At 37.9% G+C, this 25674-nt stretch overlaps 1 protein-coding gene across 5 annotated transcripts; it reads right to left on the bottom strand.

Annotated features, from left to right (window-relative positions):
* Positions 1-1195: 1195 nt before the first annotated feature.
* Positions 1196-24390, bottom strand: LOC139977016 (uncharacterized). Of its 5 annotated transcripts, none has more exons than XR_011796371.1 (15): positions 23900-24131; positions 22981-23297; positions 21546-21854; positions 20135-20232; positions 19052-19174; positions 17763-17853; positions 16666-16838; positions 16358-16453; positions 14946-15023; positions 13328-13478; positions 12781-12890; positions 9169-9351; positions 6833-6914; positions 5520-6413; positions 1196-5429 (listed from the first exon to the last, which is right to left on the bottom strand). XR_011796371.1 is itself a non-coding variant. In XM_071985964.1 (14 exons), the coding sequence occupies exons 2-14, from the start codon at positions 23276-23278 to the stop codon at positions 6295-6297; spliced, it is 1911 nt and encodes a 636-aa protein (XP_071842065.1). In that variant the 5' UTR covers positions 23279-23297; positions 24233-24390; the 3' UTR covers positions 1196-6294. The 5 variants fall into 5 exon arrangements, 3 of the variants coding, with proteins under 3 accessions (XP_071842065.1, XP_071842066.1, XP_071842063.1); XR_011796370.1 differs by having other exon boundaries at positions 1196-4832; positions 4923-6413; XM_071985964.1 differs by lacking the exon at positions 23900-24131 and adding an exon at positions 24233-24390 and having other exon boundaries at positions 1196-6413.
* Between the last annotated feature and the right edge of the window lie 1284 nt (positions 24391-25674).

A 25674-nucleotide genomic window follows, 5' to 3' on the forward strand; every position in this document is an offset into this window, starting at 1 on the left:
CAGCTGAGGGCCCCATGAATTAACTAGGGGTAGATAGAGCAAGCTGGGCCCCATGATTTCATTAGAGTTAGGTAGAGCCAGCTGGGGGCCCAAGATTTCATTAGGGGTAGGTAGACAGCTGAGGGCCAAAGGATTTCATAAGGGGTAGGTAGAGCCAGCTGGGGGCCCAGGATTTCATTATAGGTAGGTAGAGCCAGCTGAGGGCCCCATAATTTAACTAGGGGTAGGTAGAGCCAGCTGGGCCCCATGATTTCATTAGAGTTAGGTAGAACCAGCTGGGCCCCATGATTATATTAGGGGTAGTTAGAGCCAGCTGAGGGCTCCATGATTTAATTAGGGGTAGTGTCGCGGGTCGATGAAAGTCGGAGGACGCAAATAACGGATTGAGAACAGGAGTTGCCGAGTTTCAGTGGAGTGAGTTTATTCACCGGAATATACAGGTGTATGATACAGAAAAACAGGAAAACCCTTAATAGGAAAATAAAAAATGCTTTCCTTGCAAACATCGTGTCGATACACTAACATAATTTAACTTACTCAATAGCACATTTCACAATAACTAACATAAAAAAAAACGTGAACTTACGGGATAATGAACTGGCGTTCGCCCGGTTTTGCCTGGGTAGCTCAGCGGTGATACATTTGAGAGTAGCCTATGGCTGACGGGTCGGTTACGAACCTCGGGGACGCAAAGCAGTCCAGTTAATATCAGACTTCTTGGGCACACGAAGTAGCCCAAGTATACAATACAGGTTGGGAGCACAAAGTATCCCACGTACAACAAGAATTTGACATACGGCACTAACCAATTGCTAGCTTGCAGAGAACCACACCACCCTACTTCCAGACAGCATGCCAACACAATAGCCCGCATAACTAAAACATTCCTCAATACCACATGCCATTTGGAGGCAAATATATGCATATACCTCGCATGGACACCGGCCTTGTGCCAAGAAAACCTTTAGCGTAGAAAATGAATGTAAATTTATCACAGGGTAGCCTTCGCCCAAACACACATATATTAACGTGACCTTAAATATCTTAAACGATACCTGACCTGTGACACGGTCCCCTTCTTTAGGAAGATGTTTCATCTTCCCTGCAAATTTACAAATTGGGACCACAATGTGTTTCTTTAACGAACTCAAAATGTACAAAGTTAGGATTGCCAGCGGATGGCCAAAGGAGTTCATTAGGGGTAGGTAGAGCCAGCTGATGCGCCCGGGATTTCATTAAAGGTAGGTAAAGCCAGGTAGGGGCCCCATGATTTAATTAGGGGTAGGTAGAGCCAGCTGGGGGCCCAGGATTTCATTATGGGTAGGTAAAGCCAGGTAGGGGCCCCATGATTTAATTAGGTGTAGGTAGAGCCAGCTGGTGCGCCCATGATTTCATTAGGGGTAGGTAAAGCCAGCTGGGGGCCCAGGAATTTATAAGGGGTAGGTAGAGCCAGCTGGGGGCCCCATGATTTAATTAGGGGTAGGTAGAGCCAGCTGGGGGCCCAGGATTTCATTATGGGTAGGTAAAGCCAGGTAGGGGCCCCATGATTTAATTAGGTGTAGGTAGAGCCAGCTGGTGCGCCCATGATTTCATTAGGGGTAGGTAAAGCCAGCTGGGGGCCCAGGAATTTATAAGGGGTAGGTAGAGCCAGCTGGGGGCCAAAGGATTTCATTAGGGGTAGGTAGAGCAAGCTGGGGCCCCTTGATTTTATAAGGGGTAGTTAGAGCCAGCTGAGGACCCCATGATTTAATTAGGGCTAGGTAGAGCCAGCCAGGGCCGTCTTAAGAGATCACCGGGCCCTGGGCCCGGCAATGGAGCGGGGCCCCTCAATCATGTGAGTTCGAAAAAAAAGTTGCGTGAAAAACTGACATCCTTGACAATCGCTCAAGCATAGACATGCCTGCATTTACCACCCCTCCCTATGTCGCGCATAAAGGATAAAACTTTAGCTGAATAACATAGGCCTACGTGATAAATCTAAAAGCTGAAATACATCATAGGAGAGTAATCTTCCAATATTTAATGTCAAACTCTCAAGTGTTTCACCAACTCTCGTCACAAGTTGTCAAGTATCGAATTCAATCAGGCATAATGGCCTATTCAATAAGTCTTCCTCCCAGATTAAGACATGGGGTTACTACGATTGCGGGGCCCCTGACATCGCGGGACACTGGGCCAAGGCCCAGTGGGCCCATGAGTTAAGACGGCCCTGGAGCCAGCTGAGGGCCAAAGGATTTCATTAGGGGTAGGTAGCCAGCTGAGGGCCAAAGGAGTAGTAACAGAAAAAACACGTTCTCTCTCTTATAAAGGATATTAAAGAAAAAAAGGTTTGTCTGGTTAATATCTGTTGTGATTAATAGTTAAAAACAGTGGTAAAATAAACATAACTCTCAGCATTACTAGTTTAAGATATGTATTTAAGAAAAACAAAACAAAAAAACAATCAAATCTAGTCATTGGCCGCTGATTTTGCATATAGACAAATGTTATGAAAGGCTCGTCTTCCCAGTACGACAATATATTTAATCTGGAGTAGCTCAGTATTAGATACTGGTGCATGACAGCATAGACATCATTTATATACTACGTACATAAATATAAGTATGAAGTTACGACTATATACTATACGACTATATGAACTAAATAAAAGGACCCTGTGTAATTGATGAAACTAAATAAAATACAATGCATAGTTATCTACATAACCATACATCAGTGCGACACAAGAACGACTAATGAACACAAAACAAGAACAGGGAAATGGACCCTGTGTAATTGATGAAACTAAATAAAATACAATGCATAGTTATCTACATAACCATACATCAGTGCGACACAAGAACGACTAATGAACACAAAACAAGAACAGGGAAATGGACCAAAGGACCCTGTGTAATTGATGAAACTAAATGAAATACAATACATAGTTATCTGCATAACCATACATCAGTGCGACACAAGAACGACTAATGAACACAAAACAAGACCAGGGAAATGGACCGAGGAGAGAGAATATACACAAGGCACAATATTGAATGGAAAGACTAGAGATCTTGACATTGCAAAGTGTCTTTGTTAGAGTCTATGAAAGATTTCGTTAAGTTTGGAAAGACTGGTGTAAATACTACTGTTGACAGCTTTTATGAAAGCCCAATAAACGAAAGAAGATGAAATTATATTGCATGATATTGAACCAAATGTTGTGGAGTTTTGTTTTTTCCTTCTCCCAGGCTTAAACTAAATTTGTTTTTACCATTTAAAGAGTACTAAACTATGAAAATAAAGTGGAATATGTTAAATAAAATCTGATAAACTGCATCAACTGTTTCTTTATCATTAAAGGGTCTGTGAGTAAACTTTCAAGCACAATATAGTAAAATCAAAAAAAAAATCCTTCTAAAAATCCTTCACAAAAACAAAAATATAAATGACATTAATTTGAAGGACTTTCTAATCTTTTGATGCTTCCACAATGTTTCGCTTTTGTTCTTTTGGAAAATCAGCTGTAGTCATATGTTTATTCATATATCCTCATTACTAATCAGCTGTAGTAGATATGTATATTCATATATCCTCATTACTAATCAGCTGTAGTAGATATGTTTATTCATATATCCTCATTACTAATCAGCTGTAGTAGATATGTTTATTCATATATCCTCATTAATAATCAGCTGTAGTAGATATGTTTATTCATATATCCTCATTAATAATCAGCTGTAGTAGATATGTTTATTCATATATCCTCATTAATAATCAGCTGTAGTAGATATGTATATTCATATATCCTCATTAATAATCAGCTGTAGTAGAAATGTTTATTCATATGCAGGTCATTAATAGTCCTAGGAAACAAACCACAAAGCAGAAAAACAAAATATACAAGTTTTAAAAAGTATACAAAATAAACCCAAAAAATAAAGAAATAAAAAACATTTCACTGTCTAAATAATCAGCCCATATCTTATTGCATATATATGCAGCCTCAACAAATATTACAATATTATTTAAAACTACAAAAAAAGAACGAAGAAAAAAAATAAAAATTCTGAACTGGTTGACTGCATCAATACATCTTGTTGCCTAGATATAAATAATCAAATTTGAAAACAGGTGAGAAGTACTTGTTACCATCTAAAGCTTTAAATTATGGAAAGAAATGACTTTTTTGAAAGACAATATGTGCCCTGATAATGAACAAAAACATAATTTTGACTGTAAACAATTAAAGTGAAAAAAAATAAAAATATGGATATCTTAGATAAACATTTTGTGTATGTGTGCTAAAATATGTACACTTCTGAAGCTCTACAATCTTGTCATTTTAACCAAATGGGTGAAAAAGAAAGAAGAAAAAAAAAACTGCAAAATGTGCTTAAAAATATAAACATTACTTCATAAATTGTGATAATGATTCCAGTCAGCAGATCTTAATGTTATGAAAGAAACAAGGAAAAAACAAGTCGGCAAAAATACATATGTTTCAATTTGTTTTGATCAGGTAAAAGCTAAGAATCAGAAGAGAAGATTATTATTCCCTGAATAGGTCTTAACTAAAGTATTGAAATATTTTTCTACTGCTTTTCTTTATATTCAAGTAACAAAGTATATCCTACATTCAAATGAATTTTCATTCTAGTTACAACTGATTGGTATTGAAATCAAGCTTCTTTTTTTTCTATTCTAAGCAATCAAGGCTAACTTACTCTAGAGTAAGACAGTAATACATAATTTACTTTAGAAGTACTGCTTTTCTTTGCATCGATTCTACCTAAACATTCATTTTGTCTTTATAAACTTCTTTGATGGCACTGTTAATCTACACATGCCACCTTCTGTGTGTAAAGGGACTTTTATTCCAAACACATTACCTTTCATGTGTATTGCCTACTTTCAAGGCACTGTTAAACTAGATACGCCACCTTCTGTGTGTAAAGGGACTTTTATTCCAAACACATTACCTATCATGTGTATTGCCTACTTTCAAGGCACTGTTAATCTACACATGCCACCTTCTGTGTGTAAAGGGACTTTTATTCCAAACACATTACCTTTCATGTGTATTGCCTACTTTCAAGGCACTGTTAAACTAGACACGCCACCTTCTGTGTGTAAAGGGACTTTTATTCCAAACACATTACCTATCATGTGTATTGCCTACTTTCAAGGCACTGTTAAACTAGACACGACACCTTATGTGTGTAAAAGGACTTTTATTCCAAACACATTACCTATCATGTGTATTGCCTACTTTCAAGGCACTGTTAAACTAGACACGACACCTTATGTGTGTAAAAGGACTTTTATTCCAAACACATTACCTATCATGTGTATTGCCTACTTTCAAGGCACTGTTATTCTGCACACATGCCACCTTCTGTGTGTAAAGGGACTTTTATTCCAAACACATTACCTATCATATGTACTGCCTACTTTCAAGGCACTGTTAAACTACACACGCCACCTTATGTGTGTAAAAGGGACTTTTATTCCAAACATATTACCTTTGATGTTACTGCCTACTTTCAAGGCACTATTATTCTGCACACGCCACCTTTTGTGTGTATTGCCTACTATCAAGGCACCATAACTCTGAACAGCAATGGTGAGTTTTGCTTGCTATGAAGGCACTGGTTTTTCCTCAAACTTTTTATCTTCGGTGTGCATTGCCTACTTATGAAGGCATGGATGGTCACTCTTAAAATTTTGTCCCAGATCAACATTGTGTGTTAAATACTTTATGGTAGGTGTGGTTATTCTGTTATATTTAACTTTCAATTTGTATTCAACACTGTATGTATTGAAGGTGCTATTATTCTAAATCCAAATACATTCAGAATGTATTATTAGATAAAAAATATTCTCTCTAATTTGAAGTTACTGTTATTTTAGACAATTTTCCACCATTCCTTAAAAATGAGACACCCTGGAATAGACAGATGGTACTTTTTTTTCATGCAGTTCTTATCCATCCTTTCACAGTTTGGGAAAGGTAAGTTACATATATTTGTTACATGTGTTGGTTCAATGTACACAATTTATTTAAACCTTCACCTAAATCATGATAGCATAGCAGAGACAGTAATATTAAGCAACCTGAAATCTGCGTCAATAATACTGCATATTCCAAGGAAAAATCGCCTCCAAAAATTGATAAACATGACAAAGAAAAAAGAGAATTAATAGGGAAAAAAAAACTAACATTTCTGTTTATATGGAAAGTGTATTAATGGTAATGATAAATTGATAATCAATGGTTGGAAAATATTTGTGTTACCCTGGCATGTCATGTCCTCACTCTTGGACCAAATAGGGAATTTTGACATTACTCTTTTTCAGTACAATGACCATCACGAGCAACCCAACGAAAAGGCCGGTGAAGAATGTAGCAAAGGCTACTAAAACTGTTGCTCCTGAAAGATACAAGAGAGAGAATTCTCAAATCTATTTGCAACAGAAACCTTAACTCACCATCACATATTCTATACATATACAGAATTAAGAACATAGGTGGAGAGGGGGAAGGGGGGGGGAGGGTAATCCACGCTTGTAAGCTTCTTGTGGATTCTCCCCGTACTGTCACTGTATGCACAGTGTAAATTTATATGTACTGAAAATACGTACTGGAATATGTACTGGAATATAGTTGTTGAAACTAAAACTAAATATATATATTTATGTAAATTAGACTACAATGATACATTCATTGCAATGTAAAACGTAATATCAGTCACATATATCTTTTATATCATATTCAGTCATATCATATCATGTGAAATATTTCCACCAATAAACAGGCAAACATTCACAACTGATGTAACTTTTTACTCACCGACATTGGACCTGTTCTCTGGCTCATCATTAGCGCTGAAATTTTCACGAAGGCTGCCTCCCGCGACTGCCAGTGACTTCATCTAAAGGGCAAGAATAAGTGTGAAATTGACAGGGATGGGAAGATAAATTTGTTTTCTGTTTTCAAGAAGCCAAACAGGCTCTGGAGATTAGTCAAGAAACTTTATTACAAGACCACCGATGATTTTTTTCAGCTGACTTGGTAGTATTTCTAAACCAACCAATTCCATATTTTCCAAAGTGTCCCTTTATCATCTGAGGGCTCCCCTAACTGAGGGTGGGTGGCTGGACTGCTTTTCATAGATTAAGGTCAGTTTGTCAGATGAAACGCACAAAAGTTGAAACTTCTTTGTCTTAAAGAAATATCAGTTAGTTAAGAGTTAAAATCAATTACTAAGTGTTTCCAAGTAGCCAATGGCATTGGATGTTATCCATGGGTGTTGTGGTGCTTGTATGAAGTAAATAGATTTATGTGAAATAATGTTAAAGAGCTCGACTGAACAGCCAGTGTCAACCATTTCTCCTCAAAGGGAGTAAAACCAGACAATTAAAAGGATATTCTGGTAGCTGAAGTTGTTGATTGCTTAGCAAAATTGCTGAAAATTTTTCTTAAACTGTAGGCATAATCCACATCCTGATAGCATTTTTGTATTGTGAAGATATGAATTTTTCATTTTTTCCCCTTTTTTTTTTGAGGGGGGGGGGGAATTTTGCAACTAGCAATAGCAGGAACGGATGATGACATCGCAATAATTCAGCTTAAAATACTTTATAGGGTTTCGAGTGATAAATCCCAAAGTTGGAATAACAAGTCAGGGGATTTCCCCATTTTTCAATATAACCATTTAATACCACTGTCTTCACTCAAGCAACACTTTCCAGTTTACTTTTGTTATTTCAGCTGCTATTGTTTTCTTCAAGGTCAGGTTACACAACAAAAGCAAACACACTGTAAACTTTAGTAACGATAAAGGCATTCATATGATATAATAATAAATATTATATAAATCTATAACACTGATTTTTTCCACTCGTTTTAGTTGGAGTATGACATAAACAACTCTTAGAAGTCTCACTAGATCAGCTAGTAAAGGGAAACTACCCAATCAATTATGTTCATTTATTTTATAACCTAATTTATAAACAACTGTGTTAACCTCACAAATGGCAGCCACCTAGGCATCTGATAAATCCCAAAGTTGGACTACCATTTTCTGGGGATTTTCTGCCCCTCTGTCCAATATTTTATACCATCTAGGCATCAATTGATAAATCCCAAAGTTGGACTACCATTTTCTGGGGATTTTCTGCCCCTCTGTCCAATATTTTATACTGCCTTTGTTGGAACTGTTATTGGAACTTGCAGAATTCTATGCAAGCTCTTGTTAAATAATCTTTATATAACTTTCCATTTTTGAATTTCTCATGGTTTTACTTTTGTGTCCCCTTCCAAAATGGTCTATCTTACTCATTAGCTGAGATAAAATGCAGGGTTGGGCATGAAATAGATCTTGTGTGCCACAGTGAAGTTTTGTATCCCATTCAGTGTGCCACAGCATTGATAGACATAAATACTTGTGTAAAATTCCCTTTCACACAACTGAGTTATGTTAATGAATGAATGAATGAATGATTTTTAAGAAAGTTGTTCATCAGCATTGCCCATCTGTTATATTTAAATATCCTATCAGAGTTTTTAAGATCTCCTGCAAGCACCCTGCAGGGGACATTTTGCACTTATAACTTTCGTGACTGTATGGAGCCCTCATTTAGATTCTAGGGCTTTGTCAAAAGACTGGTTGCAATTATCACATTTCATTTCTATTTGGTCTCAACATGATGTGACATTTTCTGGATTTTCCATAACAACATTTGAAATATGATGAAAAGTTCACAGCTCCCAATCTCTAATTGTTAAGGATAAATCGGTGGGAGGCAGTGGTGTAGGAAGGTACTTTTGAGTGGGGGGGCTGAAGACTGATGGCCGGCCTGGGGGTCCCCCTCCCCTTTGAATTTTTTTGCATTTCCAGGTGGCCTCAGATGCAATTTGGTGCAATATAGCACACTTCAACCCACCCACTCCATTTTGTATATAATTTTGCATTTTCACCTGGCCTTAGATGCAATTTGGTGCTCCAAATGATATTTTTTTCTCATTTGAAAATGAAAAAGGGGTTTTCTGACTTGCGAAGCGGGGGGCGGAATGATACTTCCGTCCCTCCATATTTTTCACTGGGGGGGCTGGTGCCTCCACCCCCCAGGCTCCTACGCCCTTGGTGGGAGGGGTGGGGGGGGGAAATGATGTATTCAACAAACCTCTTCACCAACGAACACAGTGATCTTGAGAAGATTGCTGTCGATGAGCTTCTGCAGGTTCTCCTTAGCTTCTGTGACTGGGATGCTGTGATTCTGCGAACTGTTCACAGCATTGCCCTGGATCTTTGGGACTCCAAGGAGAGTGAAGAAGATGGTCAATACTTTATCGTTTCCTTCTTCTACCTGTTTATCAGCAAGAAGACAAATCACTTACATAATTTACAAGTTTTAGGACAGTTTATTAGCTTTCCAAACTTAAAGGTACTTAATAGAGGAAATAATTACAGCCATCATCAGTTAGATAAAGATGTGATGAGAAACTGCTGAAAAGAGCATCACATAGTGATAAAGTAGACGGAAGGAAAAGTTAGATGACAAAGCTTAAAGGTACGGTACTCAAAAGTAGATATAACTCCAACCTTAGATATGGTCGTGATGAAAAACTGCCAAAATCAGGGATGAGCCTGGTGTAAAAAAAAATCACGGAATTTTGCAAAAATTGCGGTATAGGCTCCAGTTTGTGTATGCTACAGTGTGTTAGGATAACAGTTTTTGTCCCCGAAGTAGAAAATAAATCACGGATATTCCGGGAATTCGCTGAAAAAGATCATGCCTGCAAAATGAGCATATAGTTGTACTTAGACTGAGGACTAGCAGAAGTACAGTCAATGACATTGCGAAGCCATATCCGTAGTGCTTAAATAGGTGACGTTTCTCATCTATTCAACACTTTGTCCATGCTTTTTGGGATAGATAACCATCATACATATTATAATGTCTGGCAGATAAGTGTTGAGGATTGACTCAAGTGCTAATGAATCTACATTTGGTGAGAACCCCCACCCCTCAAAAAAGGATAATATTTAGCTTGATTCAGTTTAATTTATTAGAATTTGTGTAATAATTGAGTAGTGTGGTAATCACTGAGCAGAGAGTTACATTTTAAGACACTTTAAGCGACCACCAATGTGGTAGAAGCCCGCAGGGGCTTATGGATTACAACTTTCACGTCGGGTCGCTTCAAATTCAAGGTTTTAACTCAAGTTTGAAATCTTTTCAATTTAGAAAACCATTTCAGATGAGAAAACCGTAGATTGCTTTTGGAGGAAAACCCTACCTTACTATAACCCAGCCGGGGATCGAACCCAACCTCTCGACTTCAAAACCTCATTGCTTCAACATGCCACCCACTGATTTTATCCACTCAGTTAATATTCATGTCAATATTCATGAACTTGTGCACACTAAAATGAAGAGGGATTATCTATTGACTAATGCAGCAACACATAAAACAAGGTATCAGGAATCAGTTATCATGTTGACAAAGTCTATTTAGTGACGCAGTGTAATAACAGATACATGCGTGAATATTAATGAGGTAAAATGTTATGATTTCATAAGCATGTAAAGCATCTATTTATTTACATTGTATTATCCAATTACATGTATTAAGCTAATTAGACATACTATTTCAGAGACATCTGGTTAAGAAGTTTATATTCACTGATTAATGTTCATGATATGCTGCTTACGGTTGATTGTACAAATGTAGTGTGACAAACTTAATATGCCAAAAATGAAAATCATTGAACATTTGGTTCTTGTGTTTAAAAGCCATTTCTTGCAATTTGATGAATGCTGATGACATAAAGTGTGAGATGTCATGCTAATGCGCTTATTATTTACCAACATCACAATACCAGTATGAACTACATTCTACATTGAGCCCCATCATGGGGTAGCTATCTACCAAGTGTCACATTGATTCAACTTGTGGTTGATTAGATATCATGTTCACAAGCTGTTGTTTGACTATTTCCCATTTTTAGCAACACCCATATAAATTAAATATGAATGAGGTAGAATTGTTGTTGCAAAGGACATGTACATACTATGCAGTTACATCATCATAGCAAGTATGAACTAATTTGGACATACGGTTGCAGAGATATTGACATTTCATATATTTTATGGTAGGCCCTGCCCAATCATTACTATTCATGAATGGGAACCAAAAACAATAGGGCACACTACCTAACTACCAAAGTACGTCATTGATTCAACTTGTGTCCGTTGAGATATCGTGTTTACAAACAGTTTTTGACAATTCCCCATTGAGCCACACCCACTCATGAATATTAATGAAGTAAATGTTATTGTTTCAAAGAACATGTACTTTCTATGTAGTAACATCATCCTACATAGTATGAGCTAAATTAGACATACAATTTAAGAGATTTTGACACTTTAAGAAGTTAACATTAAGTCCCGCCAACATATGAATATTCAAGAATTGGGAACCATAAACTACCGGGCACATCCACAGATCCTGGGGCATCTACCTACTATGTATGAAATTGATTCAACTTGTGGTTGTAGAGATACTGCTATTACAAGCTAGCCGTAACATACATGCAAACACAAAAAGCACACGCCAGCCAGCATGATTGTAAAATGTTCCTAAACCTATGGCATTGTAACAAACAAGGAAAGAGGAAGTAAAACAGTACGGATTAATGAAGCATAGTGACATAGTTAAAACGAACCCTGGAGGAGTATAAAAATTGCATACATCAATACTTGATAATACTTCCTGACTATAAGGTACATGAAACTCCATTTTAACTGTTAAAATAACTCAGATTAGTTTCACTTTCATGTTATATGAGATAATAACTATACAGCGATATTTATAACTCTTTTAATATCCTGCTAGACAATTTTGGGACAACCAAATTTGCTATTCAGAATTTGAGACGGCCTGAAAAGAAAGACGCGGTTCTCCGAGCGACAACCAGGAAAGACATCCATAACAGTTTGGTTTTTGATGCAGCTACGAGAGTTTTGCAAACACAACATGTTTTGGTTGTTGGGTAGATAGAGTTCATGACGAAACAAAAGGATTTAAAGCAAAAGGATTTAAAATGAAAGAGCCAAAGTCATCCTTTACTTAGCAATTTAAAGGAGCATTCCAAAGATGAAACACATTTTAATTTTAATTTAAATAAAAAATTCTTTGTCCATGACATATGAAGACTTAAAAGCTTCTGCCCTAAAATGATATTCTTAAAAAGATCCTGAGATGTGACCGAGAGCGATTTACACTCTTTCTCTCGTCATGAAGTTTCACATTGCCTGCCAGTATAATTCCCATTTATAAAAGTTTGGTCTTCAGTGCTATGTATGAAGACACTCGCGCAGGGTTGTCCAACCTTTTGCAGAGGAAGGCCACATGGAATGATGATGATGAAGGAGGGGGCCGCATGAACCCTACGATTTTTCAATTTTTTGCGCGAAGCCCAAGGCAACAAAATGTGAGCACTGCGCGCGGTGCGCACTGATTTATTTTCTTTCCTGATAAAGCAGATGAATAAAGTCCAGCCGCCCCTGCCCCCCTACGCTGAGACCTGTATGCAGTTTTTTGGACCCAGAAGGTTCAAATGATTGATTATATAGCTTCAAATTGTTATCAATAAATCTGCTCACTAAACTTTCGCACCATAGAGCATCTCTGGCGGGCCGGATGCAACCCTGCGGCGGGCCGGACTGTGGCCCGCAGGCCGTAGGTTGGACAACCCTGCTCTAGCGCAAGAAATTATGTGTTTAACATACCGCAAGATGGGCGACCCTTGACCCTGGCAACTTAGCACCTTTGGCAATGCTATGGTGAGCTCCAAAGTAAAAGTAGTGAGAGTTGTTCTGAACATATGTATGATAGTTTTCTGTAAGAGTAACAAGAAAAGTGAAAGACAGGTGTTAAATGTGAAGCCAAGCTGTGCAGTATATATATATACAGACATATACAACAGAGGTGATATTTTATCAGTGGAGTACTATCTGCACTGTGAGGAACTTCATAAAAATGAGTCACTGAATGTGGAGTATTAAGAGCAGTGCAGCATTAAACATTCGGTTTTCAGGATTGCTAAAAGGATGACTTTACGTAAAAGTTAAGGACTTATGATCTGGTATGATCAAAACAAATTGAGAGGATTACACTTGATCCAGCAAGATAAAAAAAAAGAGAGGGTCATGCCTGATTCATCAAGATCAAAAATGATTCAGAAGATCATACTTGATCCTACAAGAGATCAAATACAATTGATGAGAGGATCGTACTGGATCCAGCATGTACAAAATATAATTAAGAGGGTCACACCTGATCCAACAAGATCAAAAGCAAGATTTATCTGATCCTCTTCATCAATGCAGGAAGATGTATCAAAGTGCCGGGGACCGCCAATGTTGTGATCAAATGCAAATATGTTGAGGATGGCTTGCGTCTTCTCACTCTGGTTGGTGGCCGGATCCTAATGTAAACAGAGTAAAGAAGAGGTAACAAATCAATGGTATATATGTACACTCATTCACATTTAGCTGTGTCTTCTTTTTAGAGGAAGGGGAGAGGAAGGGGAGAGGAAGGGGAGAGGAAGGGTAGAGGAAGGGTAGAGGAAGGGGAGAGGAAGGGGAGAGGAAGGGGAGAGAGAGGGGAGAGGAAGGGGAGATGAAGGGGAGAGGAAGGGAGAGGAAGGGGAGAGAAAGAGGAGAGAAAGGGGAGAGGAAGGGGAGAGGAAGGGTAGAGGAAGGGTAGAGGAAGGGGAGAGGAAGGGGAGAGAGAGGGGAGAGGAAGGGGAGATGAAGGGGAGAGGAAGGGAGAGGAAGGGGAGAGAAAGGGGAGAGAAAGGGGAGAGGAAGGGGAGAGGAAGGGTAGAGGAAGGGGAGAAGACGGGGAGAGAGAGGGGAGAGAGAGGGGAGAGGAAGGGGAGAGGAAGGGGGAGAGAACGGGGGAGATGAAGGGGTGAGAAAAGGGACAGGAAGGGGAGATGAGGGAGAGAGGAAGGGGATAGAAAGGAGAGAGAGGGGGAGAAGAAGGGGAGAGAAAGGGGAGAGGAAGGGGGAGAGAACGGGGGAGATGAAGGGGTGAGAAAAGGGACAGGAAGGGGAGATGAAGAAGAGAGGAAGGGGATAGAAAGGAGAGAGGGGGAGAAGAAGGGGAGAGAAAGGGAAGAGGAAGGGGATAGAAAGGGGAGATGAAAAGGGGGAGAGAAAGGGGTGATGAAGAGGAGAGGAAGAGGAGAGAAAGGGGAGAGAAAGGGGAGAGAATGGGGAGAGGAAGGGGAGAGGAAGAGGAGAGAAAGGAGAGAGAAAGGGGAGAGAAATGGGAGAGGAAGGGGAGAGAAAGGGGAGATGAAGGGACGAGAGGAAGGGGGGGGAAGGGGAGAGGAAAGGGTAACCTAACCCCAAAGCAGATCTTGATTAGTTCTGATAACACCAAATACTGCTAAAAATAACATTTTATCATTTGCACCAACCTCTTGTGTAACTGGACATTTAGTCATTCTGGTACAGTACTTTCAGTGTACAAACAGTATATATTTATTATATAATTGAAATCGTAGTGAGTAGTATATATATATATATATATATATATATATATATATATATATATATACTCATTATATGTACCTTAGGTCGACAGTTTATGGTAAAAAAGTGTACCTAAGGTCGACAGTGTACCTTAGGTCGACATTTCAGTGTCGACCTATTGTTTTTACTACCATTTTAAGAAACTTTTTTATTGTCGCAAATAGCTTTATAATGTTCTCCATCCTCTAAAACGTTCATTTACAAGGTTTGGTTAGGGTCGGTTCAGGGTTAGGAAAAAGGATTAGGGTATTGAATTTAGTGTGTAAGTCAATGTAACTGTTGACCTAAGGTATGATATATATACAGTACATGTAAAAGATGCCTTTAATGTTGACTTTAATAATACTTACAGTTATGATGCCTCGATCAATCCTCTGAACAGGAAAATAGGTGATGCTAGATGGGAATGTGTAGGTACTGTAATTTACCTGAAGAAACCAATCCGTAAATAATATCAAGAAACCACAATGGATCAAAGGAAACAGTTATGTGAAGAAAGGAGAGAAAAGGAACACTTACTAGCCAACAACTGTGTTAACAGAGCTTTTGCTTAAACTATCTACATTTCATACTTTGTTACATGATGATGAGAAGAAACGTTTCTTCTATATCAAGGGTTAAGGTATATTAATCATAGTCATTTCAAGATATTACTTTAAAACCTTGCCCATGTAAAATGTGGAGGGATTGTCTCCATGTTTTTGGTTATCGTTGACTGGGATAATATTGTTATATATATATCTATATATCTATATATATATATATATATATATATATATATATATAGATATAGAGAAGAGATATATATATAGAGATATATATAGAGATATATATAGAGATATATATATAGATATATATAGTACACTTTGACAACAGCAAATGTCGTCTATTAGTACTTTGAACTGCACACAATTACCACGCCTTGATTATCACGCTGTTTCCTGACTAAATGAAAGTGGATTATTCTGTTATTTCAGTAGGGAAGAAATATGACATTTGGCAGTAGAAATAAGTGCAACTGCAACAGATGGGTAAGCTGGGTTAGCATAGTATTTGCCAATTCATGCCTGTCTTCCTGGTGAGGTGATTACATTGGCGGTACTGAATTTGCCATGGAACCAACAAATTAAAAACAAAGAACATAATATCAACGGCAAGTTTTGCAATCAAAAGCAGGTTACGTAAACAAAACCATTGACCATTGTTAATTTGAGGTGGGGTTTCCCCTAATAATCACAAAAAGTAGACAAAACCATTGACCATTGTTAACTTGAGGTGGGGTTTTCCCTATTAATCATCACCAAATTCCCTATCATTTTGTCAGCCATGGTTGATCCGACAAACATTCAAAAGACTCAAAAACTTGTTTTAAAAAAACAGATTTTCAAAAACAAAAAAACTTATTGTCTGCATTTTGGTGTCCTAGCCGGCCAAATCATAATTGACTACAAAGGGGGTCGTGCAACCAATATTCAAAACCAGACAGGGTATTCATATCATGAGGAACTGAATATTCCAATTGCATCTCTGACAGAGTTTGTTTCTCACCACAAACACACATAGCAGTATATATATATAAACCACACTCTCTGATACTGAGTTAACTGTGAGTGCATCACAGTTTGCACACTCACCATCTTTTCTTTTTTTTTTTAACAGATTAGTACAATCTGAAAATGACAACAGAAATGCTAAACCTCAGAAATAATTTCACATCATGATATTCAGTCCTGGTCTTAAACTATACAGTAGTTTTACTTACAGATGCAAAGAAAACTTCAACTGTTTTGTTTTTTCTCCTTTCCCCATCCTGTGGTTCACTGATCCAGGACTCTACATCCAAACCTCTTAACTCAGACTGTTTTGAAAAAAAAAAAATTAAGAAGGGATGGTAATAAGCAAATAAAGTAACTTAAGTTTTGATATTACAATCTTAGAGATCTCATAGAGTAGTAGAGAGAAAGGTCACCTAATTCTGTTCCGGTAGAGGGTAAAATTTGATATTAACACAAAGTAGTTCAAGACAAGAATATGGGAGTGAAATAAAAAACAATAAAAAATGAATATTACCTTTCCTTCATAGGCCCACGTCAAGTTAGGTGGAATAAAGAAACTGGTAGGGTTTTGCAAATTGACATGGGACCCATCTGGAGAAATGACCACATCCGGGGATGTGTGACCATCCACATTGATGGTAGACACATTGCAAGAACCGACATCTTCATTAAGGGAGTAGGTAAGACCTGCATAAAGAACAGCTCATAGCATAGATCATGAAGATAGCACTAGGCTACAATAAGAGATATCTAGTGCCATTCACTGTATTGAGTCATGGAGAAGAAGTCTTTTCCATTTTACATAATTTCTCTTTTTCTCAATTTTCTAACACAGTATATTTATACTTTTTAATTGCAATTTTACGTCATTTTTCAACAACAACAACAACAAAAAAGTTTGGACTTTTTTTGAAATAACAAAGGAGGGACTATTTATTTATGAAATTTATTTATGAAACACTGTGTAGTGTTTCAATACGTCTACATACTGCACAAATCTGTACTTTCTCAGTTAAGGTTTCATCATCATCAGCCGCTGCCTCAGGCTACAGGCAACACGGTCGCATTAAGCACAGACTGTTGTATAAATGTTAATTGAAGTATGTCAGTAGCACCCTGGTCAGTGATGACCTTTGAATATGATACCACATAGGACAATCACAAACTTCTCAAACTTTGAAAGCTAACATTTAAAGAAGGTCAGCATCCATGTTTGGAAAGCTCTTCAGTACATCAGTCAGTATTTATTTCTTTTTTTTTATTTATTTATTTATTTTAATTATTATTTTTTCATATTTTTTATTTATGTTAATTTATTTATATGTCTTAATAAAAAAAATAGCTTTTGATGCTCTGTTCGTGTCATGCTTTGGGATCTAAAATCTTCGGACATCAGTGAAGGCCGATATTTGCAATAATTCTGTGCAATGCAAATAAGTAAAGTACCTCCAGTGCAAACTAATGCTAGCAAATATACACACACAGACACACACACACAAAAGCCTGTACATACATGAAACTATTCACAAAGTAGCCTGCCACTGTAAGTAATAACAGAAGACATACAAAGCATGTAACACTTCGAAGATCAAATTAACATTATGAGCTCACCATAGTTAAAATCATGAACTTTCTTCGTCTGATTTCCACCCGGCAAGTGGAAGCTAAAGGATGTGATGTTACCGGGGTAGTTGTAGTATGCCTGGAGGAGAGAAACTCATGGACTGAATTCGGTGGTTGAGACATTGCAATTTACTGCCATCATCTTAAACCGATCATTAAGTATGAACGATCAATATTACAAACAGTTCTGTGTCAGTATACTAGTATGCCTGGAGGAGAGAAACTCATGGACTGAATTCGGTGGTTGAGACATTGCAATTTACTGCCATCACCTTAAACCGATCATTAAGTACAGGGATGAGACTGAGCCGGGGAAAAAAAAACTGAAATTTATCGATCGCCGTCCTGTGGGGGTGATTTAAGGGGAGGGGGTGTCCCCCTCCCCTTTAGAATTTTTTTGTCAGGTAGGGAGGGCTTAGATGCAAAATGGTGGACTCTAGATGGAATCTATCACATCACGTAACTCGCCAAAAAAGTGTGGAATTTCTGCTTGTATAATTTATCCATTAGCTTTTTTGAACCAAAAAAAGGCTTTTTTGCTTGCTTTGTGCTACTTGATTCCACCACTGGTCAAATTCGGTGTTCCTTCCCTTCACAGTCCAGCATGTTCGGCCAAAAAAATAAATAATAATAATAATAAAAAATAATAAAAAACGCGAATTACGGGAAAAAACGCGAAAATGAAAAAACAAAAGATCGGAAATCCGCGTTTCCGCTGAAGAGTCTCATGCCTGTAAGTATGAACAATCAATATTACAAACAGTTCTGTGTCACATCTATGCGGAATAGTATTCGTCTGGTATCTTACAACAAAGCTGCATTGCAGAAAGGGCCCAAACGTCACACATGTATGTGCAGGGATTCAACTTTTTCAGTAATCTGAGGATACACTAAATGTCACTGTCAAAGATGCCATGCAAGACATGATATTTCTATTATCTATCAACTTCATTACATGTCAATATTTTTACAGAATCTTCAACGAACAGTGAGTCACAAACAATCTTTTGGTGGTGGATCTCAAGTTTTTCTAGACATCAGAAAAATCTAACTACAGGTTTGGGGGCTTGCCCCATGAAGATCGATTTAGTGCTGTTTTAACTGCTAAAATCAATTCTATAATCTAAGCTATTCATCAAAGCACTCTTTGCATTGGTTATGGAGGAGGGTGGGCGTCTGGTGGTGGCACGTGACTCAGTCCTCATGGACAAATCCTAGGTTTTCGTTCTAAAAGTTTGCAACTTTGCAGACCACTGATTTACAGGATATTACGTTACCGAAAATGGGATGACCTTCATATGAACAGAGGTCATCACTTCCCCTCTCATGCTGAACTGATCTGGTAGTTTTGGAAGTTCCTTGTGGCTCTTTCGTCCGATGCAGGAAATTCCAAGAGGAATCTGTTCAGTAGGTGACAAGAATAAATATAAAAAAACAGGAGAGGATACAAGATTTGGAATAGAGATAGATGGTAGCAGATTATCAAAGACAGATGAAAATCTCTAGTTTCAGAGATAGAGTGTCAGGAGATTATCAAAGAGACATGAAATCTCTAGTGTCGTTGGAAAAATGGGTGGATGAAAAATGCATAATATTCAACCTATTTATACACCATCCCTATTATGCAGCTTTGATTTCATACTGATGGTATCAAGAGATTTTACTAGTACTTGTATTTTCGCTGCCTGTACTCAGAGTTTTGATTTCATACTAATCCATACCAAGAGATTCTACTATTACTCGTTTTCTGCTGTTGTACTCAAGAGCTTTGATTACATACTAATGGTACCAAGTGATTCTACTAGTACTTGTATTCTTGCTGTTTGTACTCAGAGCTTTGACTTCATACTAATGGTACCAAGAGATTCTCCTAGTACTCATATTGTTGGACTAATACTACAACTCTACTGTTTTTGGTGCAAAGCAGAACAGTTAAAATCGAATAATAATTTATCGGGTATTACATCAATGGAAATGGACAATTTGCTTTATATACAAGTGTGCAAAGATGTGTATAGCAGTTATTGTACACAGAAACTATAGTATTTCATAAAAAGACAAAAATTAGGAGCCTTCAAAACTGCTACACACACTGTGAGCATTTATTACTAATATATAGGTTTTTCAGAACTACATATATGATGAATACCACAGTGCAAGATATATATAAAGGAAGAATTCACTTTAACTTTAACAGTCTGTAATATATTCAATGCAACCTCTATACTCTTTAAACAGACAGCACTCTGCCTGGAGGTTTAAACATGTTCTCTCACTGTATCCCATAGTAATAATTCCACTGTAACAAAAACATGTAAAGTTCTACAGATTAACACTATGCTTATGGTACAGTACTTTACCTCAAAAGGTCGTTTCCACCAGGGTAGAGAAAGATGAACGTCAAAAAACTCATAGACATTACTAACTGGGTGTGTTCTGTTATACGGTGGCCTACGAGCTGCTCACAAATGAAACGAAGAAGAAACAAAGCAACAGAATGAGTTTCCTTTGCAAAGGGAGGACGGATGGGCTTGGGGAGTGGTGGGTGCCTTGGCCCACACTCTTCCATTATCGGTTGGTGGAAAAACTTAGTTGGGACATTAATCTTTTACAGTGAGTCGAGGAAGAATGATACCACTCAGGACTCACGATGTCCAGATGAAAATATCCAGAAGTAATGTAGTAGCAAAACCATACTTTTACATTCCTCTATATAGATGAAATTAACAGCCAAAGTATGCCTCAGAGTGCAGCATTTGATGCCTAAACTTTTACCTTTTTTTTCAAGATTTGCCTCTGGCCATTCCATAAGCTTCTGTGGCATTACTCAAATCAGTTGGGAGGGTGAAGAATCCCCCCTTGCCCCCTCCCTCCACCACGCCCCCTCCCTCCACCACCCACCTTAGAAATCCTGTGCACATCTTTTAACACCTGCAGCCAATATTTAAAGGTACAGTATTCATGAAGGTTGATGAAAACCATCTTCATACAGTAGGAGGTGGTCTTCCATGCCCTTGTACACTTACTGTAATACACAAGTTTTCCCATTTAATCTGGCAGCATCATCTCATTCATTCCATCTCTTGTGCACAGAATTGCCAGAAAATCATAGTTAGTCACTGAATTCTAAGGAACTGCGTCAGTTTTCCTTTTGAATCTTACTAACTTTGAGAAAGTATTATTCTTTGAAAGATTTTGCTAATTATAACAAGGCAAAAGAGGACTGAACAAACAAACGAACAGCAACCAAAAATAAATTGTCCACATGAATGATATCTGAACCAGTGACCACAGAGTTACGAGCGGTGAGATCTACCAACTGGGCTATCCAGCCATTAGTTGATGACAATCTCTACTGAATATCTAGCCATATTTGGGGCAGAGGTGGGGGACGGGGTGGGTGATGGGGGGAGGGGCCAGTCAGAAGCCATCTAGTACCTTGCGTACAGTGTACTATAACCTAGGATCACATCACAATATCATTCCATGTAGTACAACCCAGAGAGTGTCATGGAAGGGATTTCTGACTGTTTAATATGGTCTATATAGGTATATTGTATGTGTGGGCAAATGAGCCACAGCAAAGTGGCAGGAAATTATAAACAAATTTGAAAAGAACCATTGAAGAAAGTGGGGGGGGAGGGGGATATTATAAAAACTGTAATAAAGCGGTGTGGCAGCAAATGTTAGAAAGGACATAGTCTAGGATACGATTTCATTATATGTGGTAGTGTAGCTTCTTAAACTATGTCCCAGAAAATAACAACTTACAACTAGAAGTCCCATTGATGGTGGCTCTCACTAGCACTTGAGTACCATTTGTGGCAGAGTGGTATCCTTTTATGGTGAAGTAGTGGTGCAGGTCAATTGATGTACCATCATCATGCGGTATGTTTGTCACCCAGTGATCTACGGGTATCCCTCTGACCTCATCCTGTCCGAGGTAGGTCTCGTTGAATTGTTTGCCAAATCGCAAAAAATCTGCTGTGCTGTTGATGTGGACTTGTTTCCCCTCGTAATGGAAACCGAAAACGTTGGTTCTACTGTTTGTTAGCTCTGAAACGTGACACCTTGGTTCACCTAGTACATATTGTGAAAAACAAGGCAGAGTATTTCTGGTGTACACGGTAACTCTGCGTGTCCCGTAAATTGGTGTAAGTGTGTGTGTTATAACTTTGTAACTGCCCTAAAAGGTCAGTGCTATACAGTAAATTGTTACACTTTTTCACAATTTAAAATTTTTAACGGACATGGCCAAAACAGCCACAATGAAACAAGAAAGTTCAATTTTGTATTTTAAGACACTTTCATGAATTAGCTGGCCTTTCCACCCATTTAGCATATAATTATACAGTATATATACTTGCATTTTCGAATCAGCTTTGACTCCTGACCTGTACAAGTATAATTCTGTCTACTTCTGGTTGAATCTGATCAAACCATCAATCAAATAACATTGCTGAGGATAGTTAACTAAACCACTGAGCCTTAATCAGTGAGGTTACCATCACCGGCATCTTTTAGAGTAACAATAATGCCCTTACTATCACCTATATCATGCAGAGTATTGCCTCAAGATTGGGTGCAGTAGTATCAGTAAACTTTACTAAATCTCAATAAATTTATTTTTTTGAGCGGTGAATTTCCCAAAAATCTCCCATGAACCTGGTGCTAGGCATAGCACAATTTTAACTAACCCTGGTCTTAATTGTCTCACATTAGGTATATGTCCGGTTAAAAACTTTGAACCCAAAATCAACATACATACTGTACATGTGTGCTGAAAACTCCAGTGTAAATGTAATGCAGACCTGCAAATCCACCACCTCCCTCACACCCCCCCCCCCCGAACTCTGCCCAAGGTTTGAACCTGGATATTTCCAAATTTAAAACCTGGAATGTGGTGCTTGAAACCTACAGATTATGCAAAATGTTGTCAAGTCAAATAAACCTCAACATTGAACATTCTACTAAGATATTTGGTGTTTTTCTGAGCTGTGCTTGTAATTCAAAAGTTTTGTGTATCATTTCTAATTTGAAATATATACACAAAACTACATGTAAATTTGCTATACAGTTTTTGTTTCACTAGTTTGTGGTTTTTGGGCGATACGTTCAACACTGGGAATCTCGTGGTAGATTTTTTTCTCTGAGATTTAGCCAAGTACAGCATATGTGGAAACATTGATTTTATATGTATACTCACCTTCAGCCCAAGTCACACTAATTTGCTGTAGATTGTTGTAATCGTAAGTAATGAATGTAGTTGTATTTCTGTAAAATATGAAGGCTGCTCCTCGGTTGCCGGGGCCATCATATATCTCCTCCAAATAAATGGTTTGGTTGAAAGAATTGATATTGGCTTCAATATTCATGTAAAACTGGTCAGGTAATTCGGGAAGAGGCTGATCAGCTTTATCCTCTTGTGAAGTAACAGAACTTGTCACGACCACGAAAAGCAAAGCGTAGAGGAGGACTATCTTGTAGGGTGCCATTTTATTCATGGGAACTGCGTAAATCTTTCTGATGGAAAATGACATCAATGTTTGGTAAGTAATTGAATAACTGTCTTTGTGTGAGTGTACCTGCAAATAATATAGGCCCAATGCCTCTATGCTGAATAAATTTGATTGAAAAATTGGATTGGAAAATAAACTGAATAAATTGGACAGAATTACCAGTATTGTAACGAGTCATGACTCTTTCACAAAAGACTCTCGAATAGCAGTCTGCAAAGTTTCCCAACAGAAATAATAAAGAAAATGTGTGCAAAGTACTGTAAATATGACTCACTATTAAATATGCATGTCATGAAGTGGCTTGAGCTTTACAAAGCCTGTAAAACATATATGTACAGTACAGGTAGGTAACATGTTACAGAAGACTGTAGTAGGTATACTTTTACAATGTGTGTTAAAATTGCCAGTTCAAACATGTGGTACAGGCCTACCATCCTATTCCTAACTTAGAAGTTAGACCTAGGCTATTCAAGTTCTTATTTTAGCCAAGCCATACCCCATAGTCTACAGTACATATGCCTACATTACTAAGACTAAGCTATTGTATTTGTTTGATAATTAACCAGATGTTCAGTCAATAAAGATACTGCATGACAGCTGACATACTTATTATTATTAAAACGGGTGGTTATGGCTGTCATCGATGGATTTGACTTGGCTCGGAGTAGCGCGATAGGCTTAGCCACTAACAATAATTTAATAAATAACAAATACTATTACTAGTACTGTACCAGTACTCATAGTAGGTCTACAACTTCAGTGAACTGAAGTCGTTTCAGTGGTTTGGTTCCCAGGTTAGCAGGCATTATTTACTTAGCCACAAAGTGAAATGTTATGCAAGACAAAGTTTGTCGGATGAGTGTTTCAAAGCTTATACATTTAAGTGACAATATAATGACTGGTGGGGAGTAGAGTGAATGTAGTAATCGCAATACGTACCTTACAAAATAACCGTATGAAATGTAGGCCGAAACGTTCACTTTGATGAAAATGTCGCACGATCGATTCAGAGGTTCTCGTGTGTGTTCTCGTTCGATCTCCAACAACAGAACTCACTCATGTGATCGTTTCATACCGGATTGGAGCTAGCAGTTATTAACAGCAGCCACTCACCTTTGACCATTGACGCAACCATCATGCTTTTAGAAAGGTAAAGTTTTTAGTGCCATTGCAAGGTAATAGGTATTATGGGGGAAATAATAATAATTAGTCATTAAACTGCAACTTAACAAATTAACATTTATACGGCCTCTTAACTACATACAGCGGGTCTTCCGAAGTCCCCCTCCCCCAAGCAAAAGGAGTTAGGCACGAAATATATTAATGATACAAACAGTATAAATTATAACCAGAATGCAAAATGCATTGAGGTTTCGATGACTTCAATGCACTACACTTCTGGTTGTTAGTATAACCAGAACTAGCTGTTACAATACCAGTATGGCATGATAACACAGGTCAGTGTACTGTACGTGGCTGTACACACCTCCATCAAAAACAATAGGGGTCTTGTACTCAATGTTATGAATCCACACACCAAGTCTTACAAAACCAAACCAAACCTTGATCTCTAATAACTTCGCACATTAAGGTTGCAGAGGAGTCAACTTATGGACAATTTAGATTGGAATATGGACACGAAACTTCAAATAATCAATTTGAAAGAAACTAATACTGGTCACTGGAGGTCAACCTGAGGTCAAAGGTCACCCAAATGCAGGTCGACTATTGGATTACAATAGTTAAACTCCCAACCTTAATGGACATTTGGTTCACAAGTTATTGCAAAAATACTAGTTTTTGACCCCTAATTGACCTTTTTTGACCTTGAATCATATTACCGTTATGTTTGGAAACGATCCCTTACCCCATTCACAACTAGTCCCATAATATCAACCATTTCGGACCCTGGCAGTGGTAGTTTCACAAGTTATTGAGAAAAAACACATTTTGACCCATAAATGACCTTTGGTGACCTTGGATCACATCACGGTTATTTTGGAAAATATGCCCCTACTTCATTCACAACTTGTCCTAATATACCAGCCATGTCAGATTTCGTGACTAGAAGATGTTGCAAAAATTAGCACAAGTTGGCAGTTTTTTGCACATAATCAACCTTTAATGACCTTGGATGACCTGATGGTTTTTATAAAAATTGTTCCTCTTGATGATGTGCACTCTGTCCTAAAAAAAAGTTTTGCCTACAATGTACACACAAAATGTTATTGCTAGAAAGGTACCAAACCCAACCTTTGGCCCCTCATAATTGAGAACTGGGTGTCCGATTAAAGCGGGATTTGGTTTCTTCTATATAGCACAAAGAGCTCTATAGTAGTAGTAGTAAGTTGAGTCTCGTCTATCCGACATGCTCAGTGATT

Source organism: Apostichopus japonicus, chromosome 12 (genome assembly GCF_037975245.1).
Source record: "Apostichopus japonicus isolate 1M-3 chromosome 12, ASM3797524v1, whole genome shotgun sequence".
NCBI classification, from domain to species: domain Eukaryota; kingdom Metazoa; phylum Echinodermata; class Holothuroidea; order Aspidochirotida; family Stichopodidae; genus Apostichopus; species Apostichopus japonicus.

What these genes read in the sequence shown, in the direction of transcription:
- LOC139977016 (XM_071985962.1), bottom strand. Translation starts at nt 23,934, where the DNA reads ATGACAGCCATAACCACCCGTTTTAATAATAATAA. An exon ending in TTGAAGTTTTCTTTGCATCT is followed by an intron (nt 15,024 to 16,357) that starts GTAAGTAAAACT and finishes TGGTTTCTTCAG; the next exon opens with GTAAATTACAGTACCTACAC. An exon ending in TTGATCGAGGCATCATAACT is followed by an intron (nt 13,479 to 14,945) that starts GTAAGTATTATT and finishes TGTTTACATTAG; the next exon opens with GATCCGGCCACCAACCAGAG.